The sequence below is a fragment of the Hippocampus comes genome, unplaced genomic scaffold (genome assembly GCF_001891065.2).
Source record: "Hippocampus comes isolate QL1 unplaced genomic scaffold, H_comes_QL1_v1.1 scaffold64, whole genome shotgun sequence".
In the NCBI taxonomy this organism is placed as follows: Eukaryota; Metazoa; Chordata; class Actinopteri; order Syngnathiformes; family Syngnathidae; genus Hippocampus; species Hippocampus comes.
In genome coordinates, this window is record NW_017842053.1 from 49,503 (window position 1) to 71,908 (window position 22,406).

At 44.1% G+C, this 22,406-nt stretch overlaps 3 protein-coding genes across 8 annotated transcripts in view; all 3 read left to right on the forward strand.

Annotated features, from left to right (window-relative positions):
• Positions 1-2,907, forward strand: part of washc2c (WASH complex subunit 2C) — a 14,778-nt gene extending 11,871 nt beyond the window's left edge. Inside the window, exons 25-28 of the mRNA XM_019859794.1 lie at positions 137-364; positions 1,032-1,688; positions 2,047-2,215; positions 2,310-2,907. Coding sequence (XP_019715353.1) covers positions 137-364; positions 1,032-1,688; positions 2,047-2,215; positions 2,310-2,455 — 1,200 coding nt within the window. The 3' untranslated portion in view covers positions 2,456-2,907. The remainder of the gene's footprint in view (positions 1-136; positions 365-1,031; positions 1,689-2,046; positions 2,216-2,309) is intronic.
• A 950-nt stretch (positions 2,908-3,857) lies between these two features.
• Positions 3,858-14,003, forward strand: zfand4 (zinc finger, AN1-type domain 4). 2 transcript variants are annotated; one of them, XM_019859905.1, is made up of 11 exons: positions 3,858-4,208; positions 5,670-5,995; positions 6,554-6,629; positions 6,999-7,066; positions 7,186-7,372; positions 8,075-8,225; positions 8,529-9,023; positions 9,054-9,707; positions 10,281-10,335; positions 11,889-12,006; positions 13,067-14,003. In XM_019859905.1, exons 2-11 carry the CDS (start codon positions 5,812-5,814, stop codon positions 13,200-13,202), a joined length of 2,124 nt encoding a protein of 707 aa, XP_019715464.1. In that variant the 5' UTR covers positions 3,858-4,208; positions 5,670-5,811; the 3' UTR covers positions 13,203-14,003. The 2 variants fall into 2 exon arrangements, with proteins under 2 accessions (XP_019715464.1, XP_019715463.1); XM_019859904.1 differs by having other exon boundaries at positions 8,529-9,707.
• Positions 14,004-16,761: 2,758 nt separating this feature from the next.
• Positions 16,762-22,406, forward strand: part of marchf8 (membrane-associated ring finger (C3HC4) 8) — a 50,944-nt gene continuing 45,299 nt past the window's right edge. The window contains exon 1 of one of the 5 annotated variants that reach the window (XM_019859871.1): positions 16,762-17,218. The gene's annotated coding sequence lies outside the window, so the exon portion shown is untranslated. The remainder of the gene's footprint in view (positions 17,219-22,406) is intronic. The other 4 variants (XM_019859872.1, XM_019859873.1, XM_019859875.1 and 1 more) reach the window with 4 other exon arrangements.

The window sequence follows — 22,406 nt, forward strand, 5'->3', positions numbered from 1 at the left end:
AAAAAAAAAAAGCGAGTTCACTGTAAATCCAGCCTTTTTTTTCTCCTCTTAAAATGCTTGCACACATTAAAAAAAAAGTTGTTACATGTGGTTTCTACTGTCAATGTACTTTTTTTTTTTTTTTTTTTTTTTTAAGGCGAGTCTAAAGATCAATCCCGCTGTGTTCCTCCCTGGCTCAGCCCCCAGCATGCCGGGGGCCGTCAGTGTGCTGCCGGGTCTGGATCCCAGTTCCTCCTCCGGGGTCTCCAGCTCCAGCATGAGCCCCAGTCCTGCTACGACGCCAATCGGAGCGCGGACAGACAGTGAGGCGGGAGTCAGCTTTGATGCACCGCTCCAGGTTCAGACTTTGCAGAGTGCAAATAAGGTGGGCGGTGAATATGTCCGGACTGGTCAGCCACAACATTATTGACAACTCCCCTTGAAGGAATGTTTAATTGATTATAGATCCTAGAACATAGTGACGCAGCATTTAAAACTGAGAGGATTGTAAAGCACCAACGCCATGCATCTAGCATGCACACAGTAATGAATTTGATGTAACATATCAAATGACTGAATTGAGAAGTGAGATTATTCAAGACGACAAAAAAAAAACTACACATGAGGCTCATCAGTATTATTACCCTGCACACGTGCAAGCACAAACTGACGTGGCGTCACACACAGGCAAACAAATATGCACACTTTACACGACCAGGAATACAGGAAAAATGGAACAGCAAAGTCGACTACAGCAGCTATTTTACTAATTGCGTCTTTTAGAGTTACTGTCTGACTCCGCAAGAAGTGCATTCAACAACCGGCAGAAAAACAGGACCTCTCATATTCAGAAAAAAAAAAAAGAAACACTCTAGTTAAACATAACAGCAAAAACAACAAACATTCCACCAGATGGCGCCAAAGTGATTTTATTGCTTTGGCTGGCAGATGATGCAAATTCTTGAATGCCTAACTGCTAATCCTATTTTTCCAGTGTACAATATGTGCCTTCTGCCAACTCTGACTGGAAATCTTTTTTTTTTTTTGCCCAGAGTCGTGTCAAAGGTTCCATCCATCGAAGACCACAATCCAGAGCGGCAAGGCAAGCGTCTCAAAGAACAGCGGAGGAACAAGATGACATTCCAGCTGGGAGTCTCCCCGTAGCCTCCTCCAGCTCATCTACAGCCGTCCTGCCCCCGTCAGGCCACTTGAGTCAGATTCCTACCTCACAGAACTCGGCTCCTATTACATCCTCGCCCTTACCTTCTCGACCTCACCCGGCTCAAATCCCCACCAAGCCTTCTTTGCCGACGCTGCCTGTAGCCAACCACGCCAAGAAGCTCGACTCTAGTAAGGACGGCAACCAAGGCAAGGTGCTGCCTCCCCTTGAGGAGGATGACATTTTTGCTTCCGACGGCTTTTTCACCTCTGCCGCCAAACCCCCCACCAAAAAGGCCGAACATCCGGTTGCGGCGGTACCAAAGACGGACGTAAGCAACCTCCCGTCCATTTTCGACGACAACAGCGATGACCTTTTCCAGACGGTGAAACCAAAAATGGCAGCAAAGACGTCCAAGTCGTCACCCTTTATGGAAGATGACGACGATGACGACGACTTCTTTGGAGTGAAGAGCAGCTCGACGGCTACGTCCACAAGTGGCCAAGACGTCAAGAGCAGCGACAGTTTTCCAAAGCAGGATATTTTTGAGGTGACTTCCATTTCCTCAAATTACACTACCAGTCAAAGGTTTGGACACGGTTTCTCTTTTCATGTAACTAGAATGTGTGTCTAAACTTTTGAATCGGAGTGTGTATAGTGCCCTTCAAAAGTATTGAAACGGCACGGTCAATTCCTTCCTCTGTTTTTGTTGTACCATGAAGACAGTTAGGTTTCAGATCAAAAGATGAATATGAGACAAACATTTCAGGAGTCCGGCTTTTATTCAATGCTATGTACATCTAGATGTGTTAAAAATGTGTTCTTGTTTGTTTCTTGTGCAACATGACTTATTAGTCTTCTTTTCTAGAAAACATCATGCATCCTCAGCGACATTTCTGTCTTCACAGGACGACGTTGCCGTCTTGCCTAAAGCCCACAAAGAGGGCACAGAGAAGCCCACCGATGTCAATCTGTTTGACGACATCGACATCTTTGCCGACCTGGCGGACTCTTTCGCACCAAAACAGAAGGCCAAGGCCAAGGAGGCCAGCAGGTCCATCTTTGACGACGACATGGGTAAGCCAAAGCACAGGCAGATATTCTGTATTTTCCGACCTGAGGAAATTCCTCGTTTCAAATGATTTGTAATGAAACATTTTCTTTCTTTAAGATGACATTTTTGCACCAAGCACAGTCAAAACGGCGACAAAGGCGACTCCGAAAGCAAAAACCTCACCTCCATCACAGGGGACCAGCACAACAGTGGACTCGACGAACATGTTCGACGATCCGCTTAATGCTCTCGGGAGGAATTGAAGTTGAGCTGTGGATCAACGGCATCGTATTTTTTTGATTGCTGAACCCGGAAGAGATCGGACGCACTGTTGGAAATATTTATATATCGTTATGATCGATGGCGCATCCCAGATTCATCCATTTATTTGCATTGTATCCTTCTTACGTAACATTGAGTAAGGACTGCTAATAATTAGACATGATAGCACTTTATGAGCGTACCCTTCTACTTAGCCTTAGCGCCTGGAGGAATTAACAATACTGGTAGATTGTTTTTTTTTTTTTTGGCTGTGCCATGTTGAGATTTCTTGTCTATAGGTGCCATGTCATGCTTTTGTCAACTCGGCTCGGAAGCTTTTTGACCATATTTTTATCAAGAATAAGAAATTCACCCATTTCTTAACTTTTGCTGTGACGAAAAAGAAATGTCATTTTTATGAACTAAAATGAAACATATTTTATAGTATCTAAAATGTGTGTGGTTATTTCTTGGAGGGAGGGGATGTTTTCTGTTTTTCAAAATGCTGTCAAAATTAGCTCTTTTTCCAAAGCACTATGAATCCATTATTGTTGTTCTGCAAAAAAATGACGTTATTCATTTTACATTTTTAGTTTCAAAGTTGAATTCATTGTTTTATTCTAAACATACGCAACAAAAGTCAAGAGTCTGTACTCAATGAGTGGTTGGCCAAGAATAGAAGGATATTAATTACATTTGACTTATACCTCCTTTTGGAAACGAACTTGTCAGCTGTCTTCTCGCCTTCTTCGAGCCTTTCCACGCAACAGATGGTTTTGAAAATATTTTCAAAATGTTGAACTGATTCAGTCTGAACGTGTTCAACAATAGTTTAAACAAGTATATGATCTTAATTTGGAGGGGAAAAAAAGCTCTGATAGATTTTCTGGCTCCAATTCTTCGAGGCTTTGAATGATAAACATTTACAAAAAAGGAGCTAGAAAACAAAATGTAGAAACTATGAAATTATCAGCATAAAAACAAGAAATATGAGTCTTAAAGGAGTTACAATGAACATTTAGCACAATAAACTATTGCAACATAGAAATACTCCAAGTTATGTTCACATTAAATTCTACAAGAAATATTTACACATTCTTAAGGAATTTTGAAATGTTTCCAATTAACAGTGTTCGATTGAACACAAAGAACAAACATTTGTAAGCTCTTCTGCAATCAACGAGCAACGCTTTGCAACATTGTGATTGTCAATCAAATGGGAGACCCGTCCAAATCCCACCTTCGTATAAACACTCAAAATCATTGGTAAAAGTAATGTCAATCAAATCTCTGCCCCGCCTTTATTTGCCCTTTTCAAGACAACAACTGGTTAGATTATGATGTCAATCAAACAAAGCCCACCTTTAACTCCTCCTCCTCGCTACAATTGGTTACCTCATGGCGTCAATCAAAGTCAGCCACGGAGGTGCCGCTTCGCCCTCCCCCGGCGTGCGTGACAGGTACGACGGCGTCGCGAACACGGCGACCGACCGCAGACGCGACCCGGGGTCATTCCGTTTGTGGCGTTGGACGTGATGCAATGCTCTGTTTTCGTGAACGTAACGCCGCCCACGACAGCGACACCGGCACACGGGGATCGAGGACGGTGCCCACGGGCGTAGCCTAGCTCGACGGCTAACTAGCTCGCCGTATGTGTGGAGCTGTAGCCATTGTTTGAGTTGTTGGCTAACATGGCAACGTCGGCTAAGGACAGCAGCGTCCGCTAGACCGTAGCTCGCCTCCTTGCTATTCACGGTAAGCAACACTTTCACCTCTCTCCTTTTTTTTTAAAGCGAATGTTAAAATACTGCCTACGTCACCGTTGTCTCGAAAGACGCTTGCTTGCCATTGAACACTGTCGCTTCAATGAACATCCCCTGTCGCTGTTTTAACGCTATGTTTGACTTTTGCTACCTTTTCTGTCAGCGTAGCTTGTAAGCGCCTCATCTCAAACATCCTCGTAAAGGCCTCGTTGATGTGGGCAGCCCACAGAGAAAGCAAGACATCCCATAATTTTCCATTGTGTACCGCTTTCTTTCTTTCGTTTTAATCAGCTATTGTGCACCGGGTGGTCATAACATTAGGTACACCTGTCCAGTTGCACCCCCCAAACCCCCCACAAGGATGATGATGCCACAAAGGCAATGGCATGTTGCAGCTTTGTGTGTTGCATTCACAGGCCACACACCATTGAGTGTTTGATCGATGCTGACAGACAGTGTTAATAAGCAATGTGTTTTTTTTTTTTAATTGTGCTTTCTCCACTGCATCATACTGAGCTGTTTGTAATAGTTTGCCTCCATCTTAGGTTAGCCAAAAATACATAAAAAAGGTGTTGCCTTGATGATGAATTTATTCCTTGACCAAATTTGTAACTCAAAACATAGGTATATGTCAGATCATCCCTCCCCAGTGAAATAAATTAAGATGCTATTAATCCGTTCCGGCCCCACAAGTAAATGTCAATGTGGTTTTCAATGAGAAAAGTGGTGCCTTGACCTACACAATCCATGACTAAACTCGTAATTTAAAGGTTCCTCAAATCATCCCTCACCAATGAAATTAACATACTGTTAATCTGTTACAGCCCCACAAAAAAAAAAAAAAAATTACAGCCCCACAAAAAAAAAAAAAAACAATCAGAGAAGGGATGCCTTGACATACAAGATTAATTCATTCCATGACCAAAGTGTAACTCAAAACACAGGTATCTCAAATCATCCCTACCATTGAAATGAATCAACATGTTAATCCGTTTTAGCCCTACAAAAAATGTCACTTCCCGCCCCCCAATCAGAAAAATGTCTTGACATCAAAGTTGGGGTCTCTTTGCATTGTGTGAGAGTGACGAGTCGGTTCACTTGTATCTCAAGGCAGGACTGTTTGCTTACTACTACAGTGGTCACAAACCAAATTTACAACTTGTCGTAATAGTTTAACACACGCCCATTAATTCTATAGAAACAACTAACAAAATACAAAGAATAGCGTTGACGCGTGATTTAAAATTAAACATTTCCCTTTCTTTCAAGGCGTGGCTGTATGTAGTGAAAGAAATTGACATTTACAATTTGACCCGCAGAAACAGGAGTGTTCGGTAAATAAATCTTATTGGCCACTACAGGAGGAAACGCATGTCGAGTCATTAAGACGCTTATTGAAATGACACCCTGACCTTTCGATCTGATGTTTTTTTTTTTATTTTGTTCTTCACAGTTGTGGTCCTCCCACATAATGAGTGACGGTCCCCCATCCAGGAAGCGCAACCTGCCCCTCTCTCCCACAGCTTTGTCCACACCTCCGCTTTGGCTACCTTCCTAAAGCCCCCACGCCCTCCCTCCCTCACCGCCCGGCCGAGATGACCGACAGGAAGGAGCCTCCCTTCTTCAACGGCAACCGCGTGGGAGCTTTTCACCACAAGCTTCCTCTGTACGACCCCATGGAGCTGTTCATCGAGACCCTGACCGGGACGTGTTTCGAACTGCGCGTGTTGCCCTTTGAGGCCATCATCTCAGTGAAGGCCAAGATTCAAAAGCTTGAAGGTACGAAAAAAAAAAAGGTTGCGAAGAAACTGATTTTCCTGTCTTTAACGAATGGCTTTGAAAGCTCAGCAGGCTTCGGTTTGTGAGCGTCAGTGTGACTCTCTTTATATTCATCAACTGCAATCCCCAACCGTTTACTACCAACAACGTATCGAATGTATAAGTGCATTTTTCAGCGGGTTTGGCCTGGAGGAGCGTCTCGCCCATCTCTGATGTGAAATTCAACTTTGTAAAACCAAGTTTGGACACAAAGTGCAAAACAATAAAAAGATAAAACTGGGCAGTAAATAAAGCCAAACAAGTGCAGTGCAGAAATGGCAAAAGAATGATGAAGCAGGTCCCCATTTGCAGTAGCGTTGACCTGTCGATAGAGGGCAGTCATGCAGCAGCTTGTGTGACTTGTATTCACGGTGCTCTAAAACCTGTGGAGCTCTCTATTGATTTCTGTGTGTGTGTGTGTGTGTGTGTGTGTGTGTGTGTGTGTGTGTGTGCGTGTGCGTGTGCGTGTGCGCGTGTGTGTGTGTGTGTGTGTGTGTGTGTGCGTGTGTGTGTGTAAAGGCATCCCAGTTACCCAGCAACACCTCATCTGGAACAACCTGGAACTGGATGATGAACACTGTCTCCACGATTACGGGTAAATGCTCCACGCCGCCCGCCCTCACACTAAATCCACTGTAGGCGTTATTCAGCCGCACTTCTTAATGAGTGACGAACTTTAGACGTCTCCCCCGCAGCCACAATGGTTCCCTGTCATGTTGTGTCATGTACGCCTGTCACTTAGTTTGCCACGCGGTGCAGTCACAGCATCACGCGATTTTGATATTTGGAAAGGTTTTTGTTTTTTTGAGGTAGAGCGTGATGACTTCTAAAACATTCAAATTGATTTGGAAATCAGATGCTTTGCGCATTTTTTACCCCAAACTTCATTTGCTCCATGGCTTCTGTTAGATTTTTTTTTTTTTTTTTGGTGCCGCATTAATAGTCAGCGCGTGTGTTTTTGCAGCATTGCGGAGGGCTGTACTTTGAAGTTGGTCTTAGCGATGAGGGGAGGTCCCATCAACACCAGAAGGGGTAAGGAAAAGACTACCCAAAAGGTGGACCTGGGTCTTTTGTGTGTGTGCGTGCGTGCGCGCGTGTGTGTGTGCCTGAATTATGCAGACCCTCCTGAAACTCTTCTCTTCTTTTCCCAGTAACCATGGAGGATCCCGTGAAAGAGGTGGCGGACTCGATGGAGGGCACAAAGGAGGGAGGATGGGAGAAGAGCTCGGCCAACAAACAGGTCACGTTTGTGGTCTACCGTGAAGGCGATCAGCTCAACTTCTTCCGGGTGGTGGACAGGGGAGATGGCTCCCTCACGCCTCTGTCTGAATCGCTCAGGTCTGCATGTGGTGAAACTCCTCTTATTTGTGTTTGGCGATTTCACAAATTCACCTATTTGCATTTTTGGTTTTCTTTGTAACCCAGCTGTTACCGTATTTTCCACACTAAAAGGCGCACTGGATAATGAGGCGCACCTTCAATGAATGGCCTATTTTGTAATTTTTTTCACACATTGGGTGCTCCACATTATAAGATGCAATCTACAATGCATCCACTAGATGGAGCTACTCTCAAGGAAATGCCAACAAAACGATCAGATGTCACACACACTGAGAGAAATCAAAGCAAAAAAAAAAAAATCATCTGTTTCTGGCTCATCTTCTAATTTGATGTGCAATTAAAACTCAGTACCAGCCAATTCTAGACCCCCTTTTTTTTTTGCCCTAAGTCTTGGAAAACTTGAAAAAAGAAAGTATCTGGGATTGAATGTGTGGAGTGTGAAAAGACATATAAATATGTCTTTGGGAGTGAATGAGTTAAGAATATGCAGTCACGCCGCACAAGAAGGCACACTGAATTATCGCTGGGCACACAGATTTTCATTTGTTTTATATTTAGGGCCTGTAAATGTTTTTCATATAAATTTTGGACTTGACAAGAGGCTATAAATTTTGTCCTCGGAACAAAATTGTGATGTGAAACCGAGGACCCTCTTTGAGCATTTGACATAGCGACACACACGCACTCCTGCTTTTTCAGTGGCGGCTCAGTGTACAACATGTGCACCGAGGAGGACGGCGGCAGCGGTGGCGAGCGCTCCGCTGCTGCGCAGAGCCTGGAGAACTCCATCACCATGAGTAAAATGAAACTGCTCAAGGCCAAGATGGAAGACATGAACATCAACAAGAAGGTACAAGCAAAATCTGTTTTCGAATTCTTGCCTGGAACATGCGAAGGCCTGAAAATGACATCACCGTTGCTCGGGTAACGACCAATCGTGCCTCACCTGTTTGCTCATGTGACATTCGCAAGCTGAGCCGGGCGGGATTAATCGTTACCTGAGCCCCATGATGTCATTTTCGGTCGACAGGAAGTGGAAAAATGGCCTTCCCCTGAGATGGACAAATGTTCAGGAACAGCCCTATTTTGAATATTATTCAAGCGTATAAAATATTGTAGTTGTAACCGTCTTGTGCTGGTCTTCATCCTACAGCCGAAGAAGACGAGTAAGGCAAAGCCACGTCCCCCCGTCGGCCTCCATCCCTGCGGCGTCAATGGCGGCGGCGGCCACCCGACGCCTTCCGTCACGCGTCTCCATCAGCGCCTGGTGCGTTCGCTCCCCCCGATTAACCAGTCTCGCCAGTCCACTGGACACCTACCTCCCATAGCGGACCAAGAACTCCTGGACCCCTCTCCGCCTGCCGCTTCCACTTCTTCCCATTTGCCCGTCCCGAGACAACCGCCTCCCTCTTTCTCTTCGCCGTCTTGCTACATGCTGCAGGAGGAGGAGCCGTGGGAGTCGTGCCCGCCTTTCGCAAAGATTCGGCCCCCTCCCAAAGTCTCCCGCTTGGACATCAGCGGCACCAGACTGATGAGGGACTGCGTGTACCCTCAGCTCCCTCCGCTGTGCACCAGGGGTTCGCCCGAAGCCGCGTTCGACCCGCTCAAGCCGGTCGGCGAGGCGGTCGGAGTGAGTTTATTGGAGGAGGCCGGCAGGCTGGCGGCGCCGTCGCAGTCCGCCGCCGCTTCGTTCGGCGAGCTGGCGGACCCCCTGAGTTTGGATCTGTCCCCTCAATCGGAGGAAGCTTGTCGAGCCTTCGACGTCGGGGCGCCGCACCAACTGCCGCTGCCCCCCTCCCCTCTCAGCACTTGGACACTCGGGAACGGCGGCGACACCCTGACCAGCCGAGCGGATCTAGCGCAGCTCAGCGCTTCCTTCCATTTAAGCCCGCCGTCGCCCCCTACCTCCCCAAAGCCACGTTTTCAGCCCTTTGACGCCACACTCCCCCTTCAAGTACATCCCGCGGCACAGGTGAAGCCGGGCAGTCCTTCCCCTCTCCCGTCCATGATGTCCAGTCACGCGGCGCGCCTGCGGGGCGTCAAGTTGGAGTCGCCCGGCAAGAGGCCCGAGCTTCTCTCCAAGAGGGAAGCCAGAGGCATCGCCAAGATGGCCAACCAAACTTGTCGAGAGCAACTGGGCTCCCTGAGCAACTCGCCGCTCATGGCTTCTCTCTCTGCGAGGCCCGTCGACGGAAGCGGGGCGCGAAGAGGTGGGCTGGGCCTTCCCCTGCCCCCTGCCACTCCCATAGCACAGAGCATCCTGGGTTCCAGGCTGCCGGGCCTCCCTCAGGAGGACCCCGCGCGACACAGAGCGGCAGCCTCCGCGAACACGGTAAGAGCAGACGGCCGTCTGTGTCTGTTTAAAATGTAATGGTTTTTGGAAAATAATCTCATTGCCCCCCCCTCTCATTGCTATTTAAGACTGCAAGCCGAAGCCTTTGTAACTTCACAACTCGAAACTCTGGTGGGGGGGGGGGGGGGGGAATAATAAATGAACTGGAAATGGTGATGTGGCAAAGACTCTGTAACTTCCAGTAACGGCGCCGGCTAAAAATAGCTCCTCCTCGACATACAAGTGTTAAGATTCTCAGTCGAGATGTATCTCTTGAGCATAGTTCCTTGTAGGGCGTCAAAATAATAATATTCAAATTGAATTAAATGTCAGTGTCGGTGCAGTTTTTAAGCTGCAAAGGCTGCAGTTTAGGGGTGCGGAGGGGGGGGGCAAACTGTGCTTCATTTCGGTTGGTCGGCTTTATTGTCTTTTCAGTATATTTGCATAATTTATTGATTTGTTGATACAAATAATATGAAAAGTTAAAGTGATAAACCCACAGATATGTCTGCATTGTTGTTGTTAGCGTTATTGCTAAATTGTGGCTCTTCACTTGACCTTTTCTTTCCCCAGGTCAACAAATGTCTGGTTTCCGGCGGGGTAGTCATGCCTCCATTCGGGAAAATTGGTAAGAAAGACAGTTAACGTGTGAATACGTTCACTTCCTAGACGGTCCTCTTATTTTCATTCTCAAGTCCCCGCCAGTATTGAGGCACTGCATAGTCACTCCCACCACACACCGTCTGTCAAAAATTTACCATACGTTGCATTCCTTCCTCACGGGGTGTGACCGCTTTTTCCCTCTGCAGGAAAGAACTTGACTCCTCTATCATGTTGCATATGTGGTGGAATTCTGCGACTGTAGAGGGAGTACCGGTATTTCCAACTCCCCTGTTGCACTTTAGCACGAAAAGGCAAACGCAGCCACCATTCTGCATGAACAAGCAGATATGGGAGAGAAGAGAGAGAAAATTCACCAAACGTTCCTATCGCTTTCTTGTGCAGACTCACTTGAGATGAAAAATAATGTTCTTTGAAGGTGTCCTCGCAGATTGTGCAAAGACCTCCCTTCAGTTTAAAAGCATTCGTTATTGCTGAAAAGAGGACTGATGTCTGTATGCAGCAGTGGGGATAAGTTAACATAGCCTTGCAGGAAGTGTTCGCAATTCTGCGGAATATGCGACTGAACGGGTACCCTCTCATTACTTTCTTTTATTGTTATATTCTTTTTCAAACCCATATTCGAATTTCAAGTGGTGGATCAGTGTGCATAACGGACACGTAATTTCACACATTTGTAGCGGTTGGCGTACAGTATTTTTAACCAGTCGCTTTCATGGAGCCCTGCTACGGGTCGACGTGGTGTGCTTGTCGAAGATATGGAGCAATGTTTGACATCCCTTCTTGTCAGCACTTTCATTGAAGACGTCCCCACTGACTGCCGCTCAAACGCGTCCAGTCTGCGCTTGCACGCGTCGCACAGCTCTGATCCAATAAATGTCTGATTTGTTGCAGACCGAGGTGTGCAAAAGACTTTAATAATCCAATCTATGAGCCATTAACATTTCATCTGTCTTCTTTCCCCCTTCGGCTCGTCCCACTGTGAGCTTCTCATTATCCCCAATTCTTTGTGGCAATTTTTGATGGGAGGATTGCGTTCGGACTGAATAATGAAGAGGAGTCGCGCAAATCAGCTGCTGTGCAAACAACCGATCTTTAGAATCCAGACTATTGATCGTACGCCTCAGCTTGAGGAGTACATTTTAACCCTTTGAAGTTTTGAATCTGATCGAATGCCCACCATGTGGGGTTCCTCAAGGGTCAATACTTAAACCTCTGTTGAAAGGACAAATGACAGCAGTTCAATTACCGGCAGTGTGTTGTGTCACTGTCGAAAGTAAACTAGCAGCCCAAATTTCCTTCAACAAAACCAAAAACAAAACAGTGGTAATTGTTTTCGTCAATATAGAAAAGAGGACGATTGCTTCAAATGACTTTCTTGCTGTAGCTGCTGATTGGTTGGTTGCCATATGCTTGTCACTTGTGATCGAAAGGTATTTTATTTGACAAACACTATTTGATTTGTTACTGTGTGACAGTATCAGCAACACACCCTCCTCATTTGCCATTAAAGTTAAGCGGTTCAATTATTTGTATGCTTTTTTTTTTTTTCGACATAAGGAACTCCTACGTACCACCTACCTCCAGTCAAGACCCCCGCGGGTGCCAAGAAGAAGACTTCCAAGCACTGCTTCCTTTGCGGCAAGAAGACCGGCCTAGCCACCAGCTACGAGTGCAGGTACGAGGGCGTGCCGACAGACCCCAAAACCAATTCCGCCGCTTTCGTACTCATCAGAGTAACGTTCAGCCGTTAGCTGCAATCCGGCTTTCTCGCGGCAACTTTCGCCGCATCGCTCAGGCCGAGGGAGTGTTCCATCTGATGCGACTGTGCGTAACCCTAAACAGCGACCACTAAATCGGAAAAGCTTCATGCTAGCAAGGCTAACAGTTTAGCGCCATTGATGTCGTTGAATCTCCCTTCCAAAGCATCGGACCAGTGAGGCCTATTCACTCATTTTGCTATAGACTCAATACTTTTGGGTTCGAGAGGAAAAAATGAGACAAGGGTTCCAAATTTGAGCTTTTATTTCAAGCTATTTCTAGCTATTTCCTCGATGATGGGCCCTTTTATTTCAACCTGTGCATTCTTGTCATGTCCAAAAAAAAAAAAACGTATTGACACGGTTGCTTTTGAAGATGGCATTTCCAAGTACCATCATAACCTGAGTGATGTCTGCGAGTAGTTACACAAAATTGCAAAGCTAGCAGAACATGCAAAATCAATCGGAGTTGTTCCACAAACATGAGCCACAGCCATTTGGAATGTCCTGAAGAAGAAGAGGGGGGGGAACCCCACCAGTGTACAGAGTAACAGATGTAGACCGAGGCTTAACAACAGCAGTTGATGACAGGAGCTGGAAGCAAAAACAACCCTTCGTGACAGCAGGAACAACCTCACAAGTACAGAATTCTACGCGAATGCACTGATAAGCAAGAATTGACTGAAAACGTACACGGCCAGGCAGAACATTTGACTGATTTATGACACATAATTTGTTCATCTTTACAACCGAGAGGAATTTACTGTTTCCTGAGAAATAAAAAAATATATATCAGCGTAAAACTGCACAAACAGCCAATTATCATTTTTAAAACTTGTACCATATAATTGGTCGGGCCCTAAAAAAAAAAAATGTGTCCAGTCACGACTTTTTTGTTGTGGAGCTAAAAATAAAGCCCTGCTATTTATAGATCCGACTTGGTGACAAGAATATCTGCCTTTTGATTTGGTCGTTCAGGTGCGGCAGCAACTTCTGCGCCGCTCACCGCTATGCAGAGACGCACGAGTGCTCGTACGACTACAAGGGGACGGGGAGGCGCTTCCTGCAGGACGCCAACCCGCTCGTCAGCGCTCCCAAGCTCCCCAAGATCTAGAAAGCTCTTTCTAGAAAACCTCCCGTCAGACTAAGGAGAACACGTTCAGCCCGAGACGGACGGATATTATTCACCAACGTGTGCTTTGTTTTGTTTTGTTTTTTTTGTATTTAGTTTTTTGTTTTGTTTGTCCCCCTCTCAGCCAAGCTTGAACTCTCCTATGGAAAAAAGGTGTGGACAAACAGCAGATGATCAATGTGAAAATATTTTATTTGTTCAATGAATCCATTGAAGTGTGCACGTGTAGGTTGTTTGCTGCAAAATATCTGCTGCATGTTCAGACATTTAAACCCCCCCCCCCCCCCCAAAACAAAAAAAAACGCCGATTGATTTCCATTGGGCACGTCTTGGCCAGATGCACTTTAGAAATATCATATTTAAACTTTTATTCTCAGCTGAGGGGTCTTTTTTTTATTGTCTCATGAAGTGTTTTCTTTTTTTTTTTTTTTTTTTGGATCTTGCGCCTGAAACGTCTTGTCTTGTTACGGGCCCATACAGATGACCATACAAATGAACTACGACCATCTGTGTTGAAAGTATTTATTCATGGAATATTTAAATTCAAATATGCAGTCTGTGTCTGTTTGAATGCCAGTTATAATTGTGTATAATTGAGAAAGGGGGGGGGGGGCGGGATATTTCAATGTCTTTCGGCAGTACGGTGGTTGCCATAAGAATCTTTTGTATTTTGTCTTTTTTTTTTTTTTTTAAATGCTCAGCCGTGAGCAAAAATTTCCAATGCTGTCATCATATCTGAAGGGGTTTGACTTTAAATAAAGTTTCTTTCCAAACCTTCAGATAAAATCACTTGTTTCTCCAATTAATTTTGTTCCCAAATCTGCCGGCCACCTGAATTAAGAGTTAATTTATCCACTGGAGTCAATACACGCCTTCATGTTTCCTCTCAAGGAAATAAAAACCTGTTAATGAGAAGTTCTCTCAGTTCGTAACCTGTTTTTCAGCCCGTATAACCCGCTTACTCTGTTGCTAACCAAAACAGCACCGCCTGCAGAGTCACAACAAAATGTGGAAGACGTAGCATGTTGTCTACAATATTCCGCCGTGCACTTGTGTCTCTCGCTTTCAAATATGTTGACTTGTGATAACCAAAACAGCAGCCCCGTGAACAGTTATTGTGAAAGAGGCAAGAATCTGGTGCCATATGGAGTCTGGTGTCTTTCCGGATGTGTGGTTGTTCCTCTGTTGCTAACCAAATCAGCAGCACCTACAGAGTCACATGCATAGATCAAGTGCGACTTATCACACGTAAACAAGTTCCCTTCCCTGAAAGATAAAGATGCTCTAACGTTTTGTGATCCCTCGATAGACTTGACATCTCTGTTGCTAACCAATGCAGCAGCAGCAAAATTCACATTGGAACAAACCTTTACATAGCCATAACTCAAATTAAAGCTCACGATGACACCATTCTCATAGCGGCCTTATTTTGCTACTGTCGGCTTGTATTTGGAAGTCATGACGCAAAACAAACCAAAAAAAAAGTATTTGCTTCTCTTTGGTGAATTACTTTCAACTAAGCTGGACATGGAACTGACTCCAAATTCCCTCGGTAGTTGTTGACGAATACTGACTTATTCTTGTGCCAGCGATTTGCTGGTTACTTAGCAACAAGATGACATCTTTTTTTCCAGATGTATTAAATATATATCACTAAGACAATAGAGTATTTTGACCCATAACGAATCGTGTCTTTTATTTTTTCTGCTTGGCAGGTGAGTCATGAGGCATGTGTGGTGGTGCTCGGTTGTTTGCGCTCTGTCTCAGACAAAACCTGACCCGAGTCACATGTCGATATCTGGATGGTTGCTCTCTCTGCCGTTTATGTTTGCAGTGTTACGGCTCTGAAATAATTACCCTGTGCACAAACAGTAATTGACCCTGTGAAGCTGCGATGGTCGTACGCTGGCTGGTGCATCGGCATCATATACCACGTTGCGTGCCAGTTCAAGTGGGTTTGTCCGATTTTTTTTTTAAATACTTCATTTAGGTTTTATTAGTTTTAGTATTAGATTTAGTTTATTTTGAATGATGATATCAACTGAATGCATGTTTTCTCCTGTTAAAAGGAAAAAAAAAAAAAAACATGCTCTCTGCGCGTTCCCACGCAAATTGCTGGATTTCATGCATCCGTCTGACTCCAAAGACACATAACACGCATGACAATTTGGCAAACTCACTTCACTCGGGAGAACAGAGGCTCCGTTGTCCCGCCCCGAGGATGGCGTAGAAGCCTGCGCATTCATGATCAGGCAAAACACACGGACACGTTTTGCATCCATGGACAAAGACGTGAGATTGTCACATTCCTCTGGTTAATAAGTTAATAACTGACTTGGGGCTGGATGTTCCTATTGACCATAACTCTACACACCCCTGTTAGAATGTCAGTTTGAAATATAGTTCAAAACAGAGACCAAGATAAATAATTTCCAAACTTTTCCCACTAGTTATGTGACCTATAACCTGGACAACTCAATTGCAAAAACAAACAAACAAACAAACAAACTGAAATAATGTGGTTGCACAAGTCTGCACACCCTCTTGTAGCTTTGGATGAGGCTTGAACTTTTGAAGGAACCAAACACATGTAATCTCTTGTTAGATGGGAGACGACACACACCTGTCACTGTTTTAAATACCTCTGAGTAATAAAGTTCTGATCCTCTAGTAGGCTTTTCCTGATATTGTTTGTTTTCTACCAGAACCCTGAAGGTTTCTCCCGAATGGGGCCCGATACTAGTTGTTGCTGGCTGGTGGCTAATCGGGCACCCAGAGAGACGGCCGATAGTGGTTCTTATCAATGACACAACTGGAAACCAACACATTGCAATGACATTTCAGGATTGGGGCATATCCCTCATGGGGCTCCGTCTAGCTGATGGTAATATTAGTGTTTTCATGAAAATAATATTTTAAATAAGAATTAGTTTAATGAAACGTGTGTCCCACCACATGCACGCAACCCTCGTACCATAAACCTTTTAGCATGATAGAAGAAGGAAGCAGTCAGTCACATGATATGCTGGTCTTGACATCAAGGTATGCCCTTTTTTCTATTTTTCATATTTTTAGAACATAGCTAGCCTTGATGGAATGTCTCACTGTACTACTTTTCTTTACCTATTTTCATAAGCAAGTTTGTCTTCTTGGTCAGTATTAACAGCTAGTTTCACAGGAAGATTTTACCCCTGAAAGAAAGCTAACATTCGTCCGGATTTGCTGCGATTCGTGTGACGAGAGTTGCTTAACAAGGTTGCATTGATTTAGACTTCATAAACTTTAATGTGTATTATTATTATTTTTATTGTTATTATTATTGATTAATATATACCAGAAAATCAGGACAGTGAAGGCTTATTTATCACGAATTTCGAAACACCAATGTCCTCCAATTCTGAATGACCCTTTTATCATTCGGGAAAATAAAACACTTTTTTTTTTTTTAAGTAAATATATTTGTATATGTTGACCGTCAGTGTGGGAAAAGGAATTATTTTTGTATTATTAATTTTATGTACGTTAATTACTGTATCTAAAAAAGAAAAAAGAAAAAGAAAAATATATCATTGCTTATTCGTCATTTTTGGACGGTGGGTGGGGGCTTCTTCATTCCCACTAATTTGGAACCATGGCGACCTTTTTTTTTTTTTTTTTGAACGTCTCCTCTTTTTGCTCTCCTTGCTCGACCCTCTTCCTTCACTCCACGTGAAGACGGAAGTGGGTGACGTCCCTCCACACGCAGCTGCTCCGTGGTGCTCGACTACGGAGCGACTGACGTGAATTTCGAACGACATCACACGTCGTACGACTGGCGACGACCCGAGTCCTCGTTACACTTTGTGACGACAAGAGAAGCACCGTGCGCGGCGACCACCGGACGCCGAGGAAGAGGCGAGGCGGACGGCTACGTTTGTGTCGGTTGGTCGGTCCACCGGTTCCGGACGCAGGTTCGGGAGTAATTGGATATTAATCGAGGGTCTCCGTGGGAAATAAAGGTAGGAACATCATTTATGATATTTAACGTTGTTTTGAATTGCACAGCATAAAAAAAACCGCTCTGTTGCGTTTTTGTTTTTTTTAATATTAAAGGTGGCTCCCATACCATTGGACTCCCTGGACATTTTATTAGGTATACACATTAGAATCTAAAACGATGCCCTATACAAACTTATACTGCTGACTTTAGAGGCGTATGAGAGAGGTATTAAATGAATGTTTATGATTGTGGTTGTTTGGGTGCCTCCACGTCTTGCGAAATATTAGGAACCCTCCCAGTATGATGCACTGCAGCTTTTCCATTCAATTCCTGTATTGGGTCTCGTTGAAACTGCAAGTGGTGAGTGGAAGGACGCATGATGGATGGATGGAGGGGGGCTCCGTGTGTCGGTCCCTGGTGGGATGCAGGCGTGGACGTACAGTCAAGCTGGCGGATTGCATTTCATTGGTTTTTCTGTGGTGTGCAGCAAAAATGATGATGATGATGATGATGAAGGAAATGAAGATGATGAACCTCAAACGCAAAATGTTGCCTTTTTAATCTAAGAGAACTCATAGATTAAAAGGCAATGTTTTTATTTCCAGAAGCTCTTTTAAGTTTTTCTTTAATCATTTGTCTGATGAAATTGTAATAGATATTTGAAACGCAACTGATTATCGTGTCGGCCTCACAGTGCAGGGTTCGATTTCGGCTTCCGGCCTTCTTGTGTGGAGTTTGCATGTTCTTCCAGTGCGTGCAGAGGTTTTTTGTGTTTTTTTGTGGGTATTCCGGTTTCCTCCCGCATCCAAAAAGCATGCATGGCAGACGAAGGGATCACTCTAAATTATCCCCAGGTGTGATGATGAGCACAAATAGTTGTTTGTTTATGTGTGCCCTGCGATTGGCTCGCAACCAGTTCAGGGTGTCCCCTACTTACTGCCCCGTAGACAGCTGGAATAGGCCCCAAGTTTTCATTTAGGATTGAATTATTTTGGATTTTTGTGAGTTGCATGGGATCATCATCGATCATTAGACTGAATTATTTATGTTTGTGTTCTTTTGTTTTTTCTTCATTTTTTTCTTCCTTTTGGTTTGTGCATTATCTGCAATGTCAATTTTAAACAATGCCTTATTTTTTTAAAAAGGGGATGAAATTAATTTTTTTAAAAATTGATTCATCGGTCAATCAACAAAATAATTGACAGATTAAAGTAATTGTTAACTGCTGTTATATATCGTCTCGGTTCTTTGCCATGCACTTTTTAATATCGTACTGTAAATATGCCGTAATGGTAGTGTTGTGGCAATACATGAATCATTTTGGTCCAACCAAGTACTGTGCAGGCTTGTTGCTTGAAATTGAACATCATCCCTCCCCAGTCTGGATGGGCGACTATCGGGAGTTGTTGCGGAGAATGAGCCCACGGCGTGTGCCTTAAATCAATGGAGTGTGGTGTGGCTTCCAGCTGATAGTTAGCGCGCATCTCGCATTTCAGCGCCGGGCTGCGGGGATCATCTTTCATCCCACTGTGTGCCACGCGCGTCGCGTAGACGTGGGCCATACTTTTCAGTTAGGCCGCCACTTGTCATCTTGACTCTACGCCTTAAAATTAAAAAATATATATATATATATATAAGTCATGTCATGGGCTGGAGTGTGGTGGTCAATGGTGTGATTGTGCAACTGTCATCTGTGTTACATCATTGCTGTTGCCTTTGGTTACACTCGTGCCACTGTTGTGGGCGACTGAAGGTGAAAAACAAATCATTGAGCGTTAGTTGATAGCTTTTACAGTTCCAGTCATTCAGTAGCGTCTCCACAAAGCCACTTTTGGCCTACAGGTACGCAAACAAACCAGCGTAGCAAATGACCGGTGCCGCACACCAGTAATAGTAATAGGCTCAACCAGGAGAAAAAGAAAACTACACTAATAGAGCAATCATTCTACTAGTGCGGCCTTGAAATGTTACCAATGCACTGAAATTATGGTAAGATAAGATAACCTTTATTTGTCCCACACTGGGGAAATTTGCAGTCTAGATTTTTAGTCTAGTAAAGAGCGTACTAGTGCATGGACTTCATACTCTATTCGAAGGATACTCAAACTCCGGAATGTATTAATGAAACCAAAGTAAATTTAATTTTTTTGTTCTCCTGGTAATTTGATGTTAAACTAAGGCTGAAAGCCTTCTTCCAATATTCTTGATTTCTGTTTTATCATCCGTGTACACGTCCCTAGGAGAACAATTTGACATCTGTGCTCCTTGAACAAGTGTCATGTATTTCTACTGGTGAAGTGCTAGTCGAAAAAGTTTTGTCCTCCTTGATCAGTCCTACAAGGGTGGTGGTGTCTGTAAGTTTGACGATGGGGTGAATGGGAGAGCAGAGGAGTAGAGGAGGGTACTGAAGAAAGATCCCTGAGGGATCCCTTTGTTTAGAATGAGAGTGGAGGAGGTGCCATTTTGGGGTCTGTTGCTTGGAAATTCACGTATCCAGGTGCACATTGAGCTGTATTTCTAGGGGCAGTGCAGAAATCAATACCACAGAATCCACGGAATTCATAACAACCTGAACACACCAGATTGTAGCTGTTGACCCATGTGACAAATATGACAGTTTTGCCCAAGGTTGTCGCTCTCTCGACCGCCCTTGTTGCCTGTGTCATGCTTCTTTACACGTTAGCTTCGACCCGTCCCCTGTTTCATTTCACTTTTTTTTTTTTCTCCCGTCGCAGTCAACAAGCTGGCGTGCTAATCTTGGTTATGTGCTAAAAGAAATCAAAGATTGCCGTTGGTGTTAGTGGATCTGCTGCTGGGTTGCTGTATTAGTCTTTGAGGGGGGAAAAAAAAAACAGTTGCTCTTTTATTCATGAGCTGCTTTCACCTTGTTGAGGTTTTATGGCCAACTCTCGGGTGCTGGATCATTATTAAGGCCCGAGCATGCGCTGCACAAGGCCCTCATGAAATTGCTTTTGTTGATATTCTTTGGCTGATATCAAAGTAAAACATTTCCAGGGTTTTCCAACCTCTACATGTATATACGTGGTGCGGCATTCGCTAACTCATGCATTTTATATTATTATTTTTTTTCAATCTGTCCTCAGTTATTCGCATTAAAAAAAGTCAATGTTTTGCTCAGGTCGAAGCAAAAACCTTATTTTTTTTTGGGGGGGGTGGTATTTTGTGGCAAAGGGATCATGTTTAGGAGGTTAATTTAGTCAAACATAGTGCTTTGCTTCCATCTTGTGGCATCTTGGTGCTTCTTCGGCGACCACTCGACAACCGGCGCTCCGCCGCCCGTTCTGAGAAATGTCATCTGCTCGTGGGCATTTCTTGAAGGCATCAGCGAGCCTGACAGAACAGGAGAACACACGAGCGGTCATAATTATGCTTTGGGAAAACATTGCAAGACTGAAAGACCGAAGGGCACTTGCCGAGACTATTGTGAGCTTGCAAATTGAACTCTGCGCTTTCTTGTCTTTTGAGCCGCGTTAAGGAGGGAAGTCATTGTGCGACGGGAAGAATGCAATCCCCGACTACATGAAGGCTCCATTAGGAGCCGGCTGCCGCCATTGTTGTGCACAATAGCTTGTGATGGTGCAAAGTGTTTCCCGACGTAGTTGACAAAATGCAACAGAGGAGGAATTTGACAGCTTCCATTGTAAGCCACTCACTTGCAAGGCTGGTTGGATGAAATTCCCGTCGCTGATCTGCTCACAGACATGTTGCATTTTAAAAAAATAGATTTCATGAAAAAAATGAAAACAAGTCAAAACTCTCTTAGCCAGCCTCCCACCCCAAAAAAATAAAAAATTAAAAATTGTGACTCGTTTTAGGTTTTCTACTTGGCCACCAGGGGCAGTGTAATACAAGTCGTGCGGATGTAAACCAATTTAGAGGTGCAACTTGATTGAGCCGAGGCACATATTTTAAAGTTGAAAATCGGCACACAGCCAAACAAAATTGTCCCAAATAGAGGATTTCATACTTTTTGCCATCTGATAGATCATTTATTTGTTCTTTCTGTCACTGTAAGTTGCCGGCATAGATAGATGGACAGAGATACATGATTTGTTCTTGATCAATAATTTTTCTCACCAATTCAGTGAAATTTGATCATTTCCCACGGCACACTAAATGTGCGCCGGCACACTGGTTAGGATTCACCGGTCTCGCTCCTTCAGCATCTCTTGGCCAGCTGTTTCCACCCCCGTCGTTCCATTCTTCTACTTAATCTCTCAAATATTATTGATTGCATTCCGCGAGGAGACAGGAAATGTATTCTGCCAACAAAGACAAGGGGGGCGGGATTGCTGGGCAATGGCACTTTGATGATGCTTCTTGTTGCGGGTCGCAGTGTTTTAATCTGGACGTGGGTGGTCATGCTTCATTCCTCTCATTGCGCTCAACAGAATTTTTTGATTGACTGGTAAATACTACAGTGTGTCTTGGACTTGAGCTTCTTTCTAATCAGGGGTACTAAGAAAGTGAGTGCTGAGAACAAAAGAACAATGTCCATACTGCCCTCCCTAAGTGTGCCGTGTTAAGTTTGGCAACAGCTTGCGTCAAGCTATTATTGACACTCCTGTTTTAAGTTCATTATAAAATTAATTAAAATTTAATGATCATAACCCATCCATATAACTTTGCCTTAATGAGTGTACGCTACCCTACGCTAACTTAATGCTAATGTAATGCGAAGCATCATAGACGGGCTAACCAAGCTAACGTCCTTACCACAGAGATTCACTGTAAAATGTGAAACAAAGAGAATTATCGTGTATTAAACCAAACTACATGATTTTGGTCTTTGGAAAGTACGCCAACTTATGCTAACTCAATGCTAATAAACGGTGAAGCATCATAAATGAGTTAGCACTGCTTATCGAAGTAGTTACTTGGAAGTCACTGTAAAACTACACATGTAAAGCAAGGAGAATTACATCGTATATTCAACCAAACCACATAACTTTGACTTGGGAAAGTATGCTTACTTAACGCTGACTTAATGCTAAACATCACAGAGGGGCTAACGAAGCTAGCGTCCGTATCACAGTGGTTATAAGGCCTTTAAACAGCAAATATAATCAAATATATACAATCAATCTATATGGGTTAAGCTGTATTAATGCCATTTCCAGATAAACTTTATTTTAAATACAAGTGATCTGATTTTACAAGCATGGTCACGGGATAAATTCAACCCC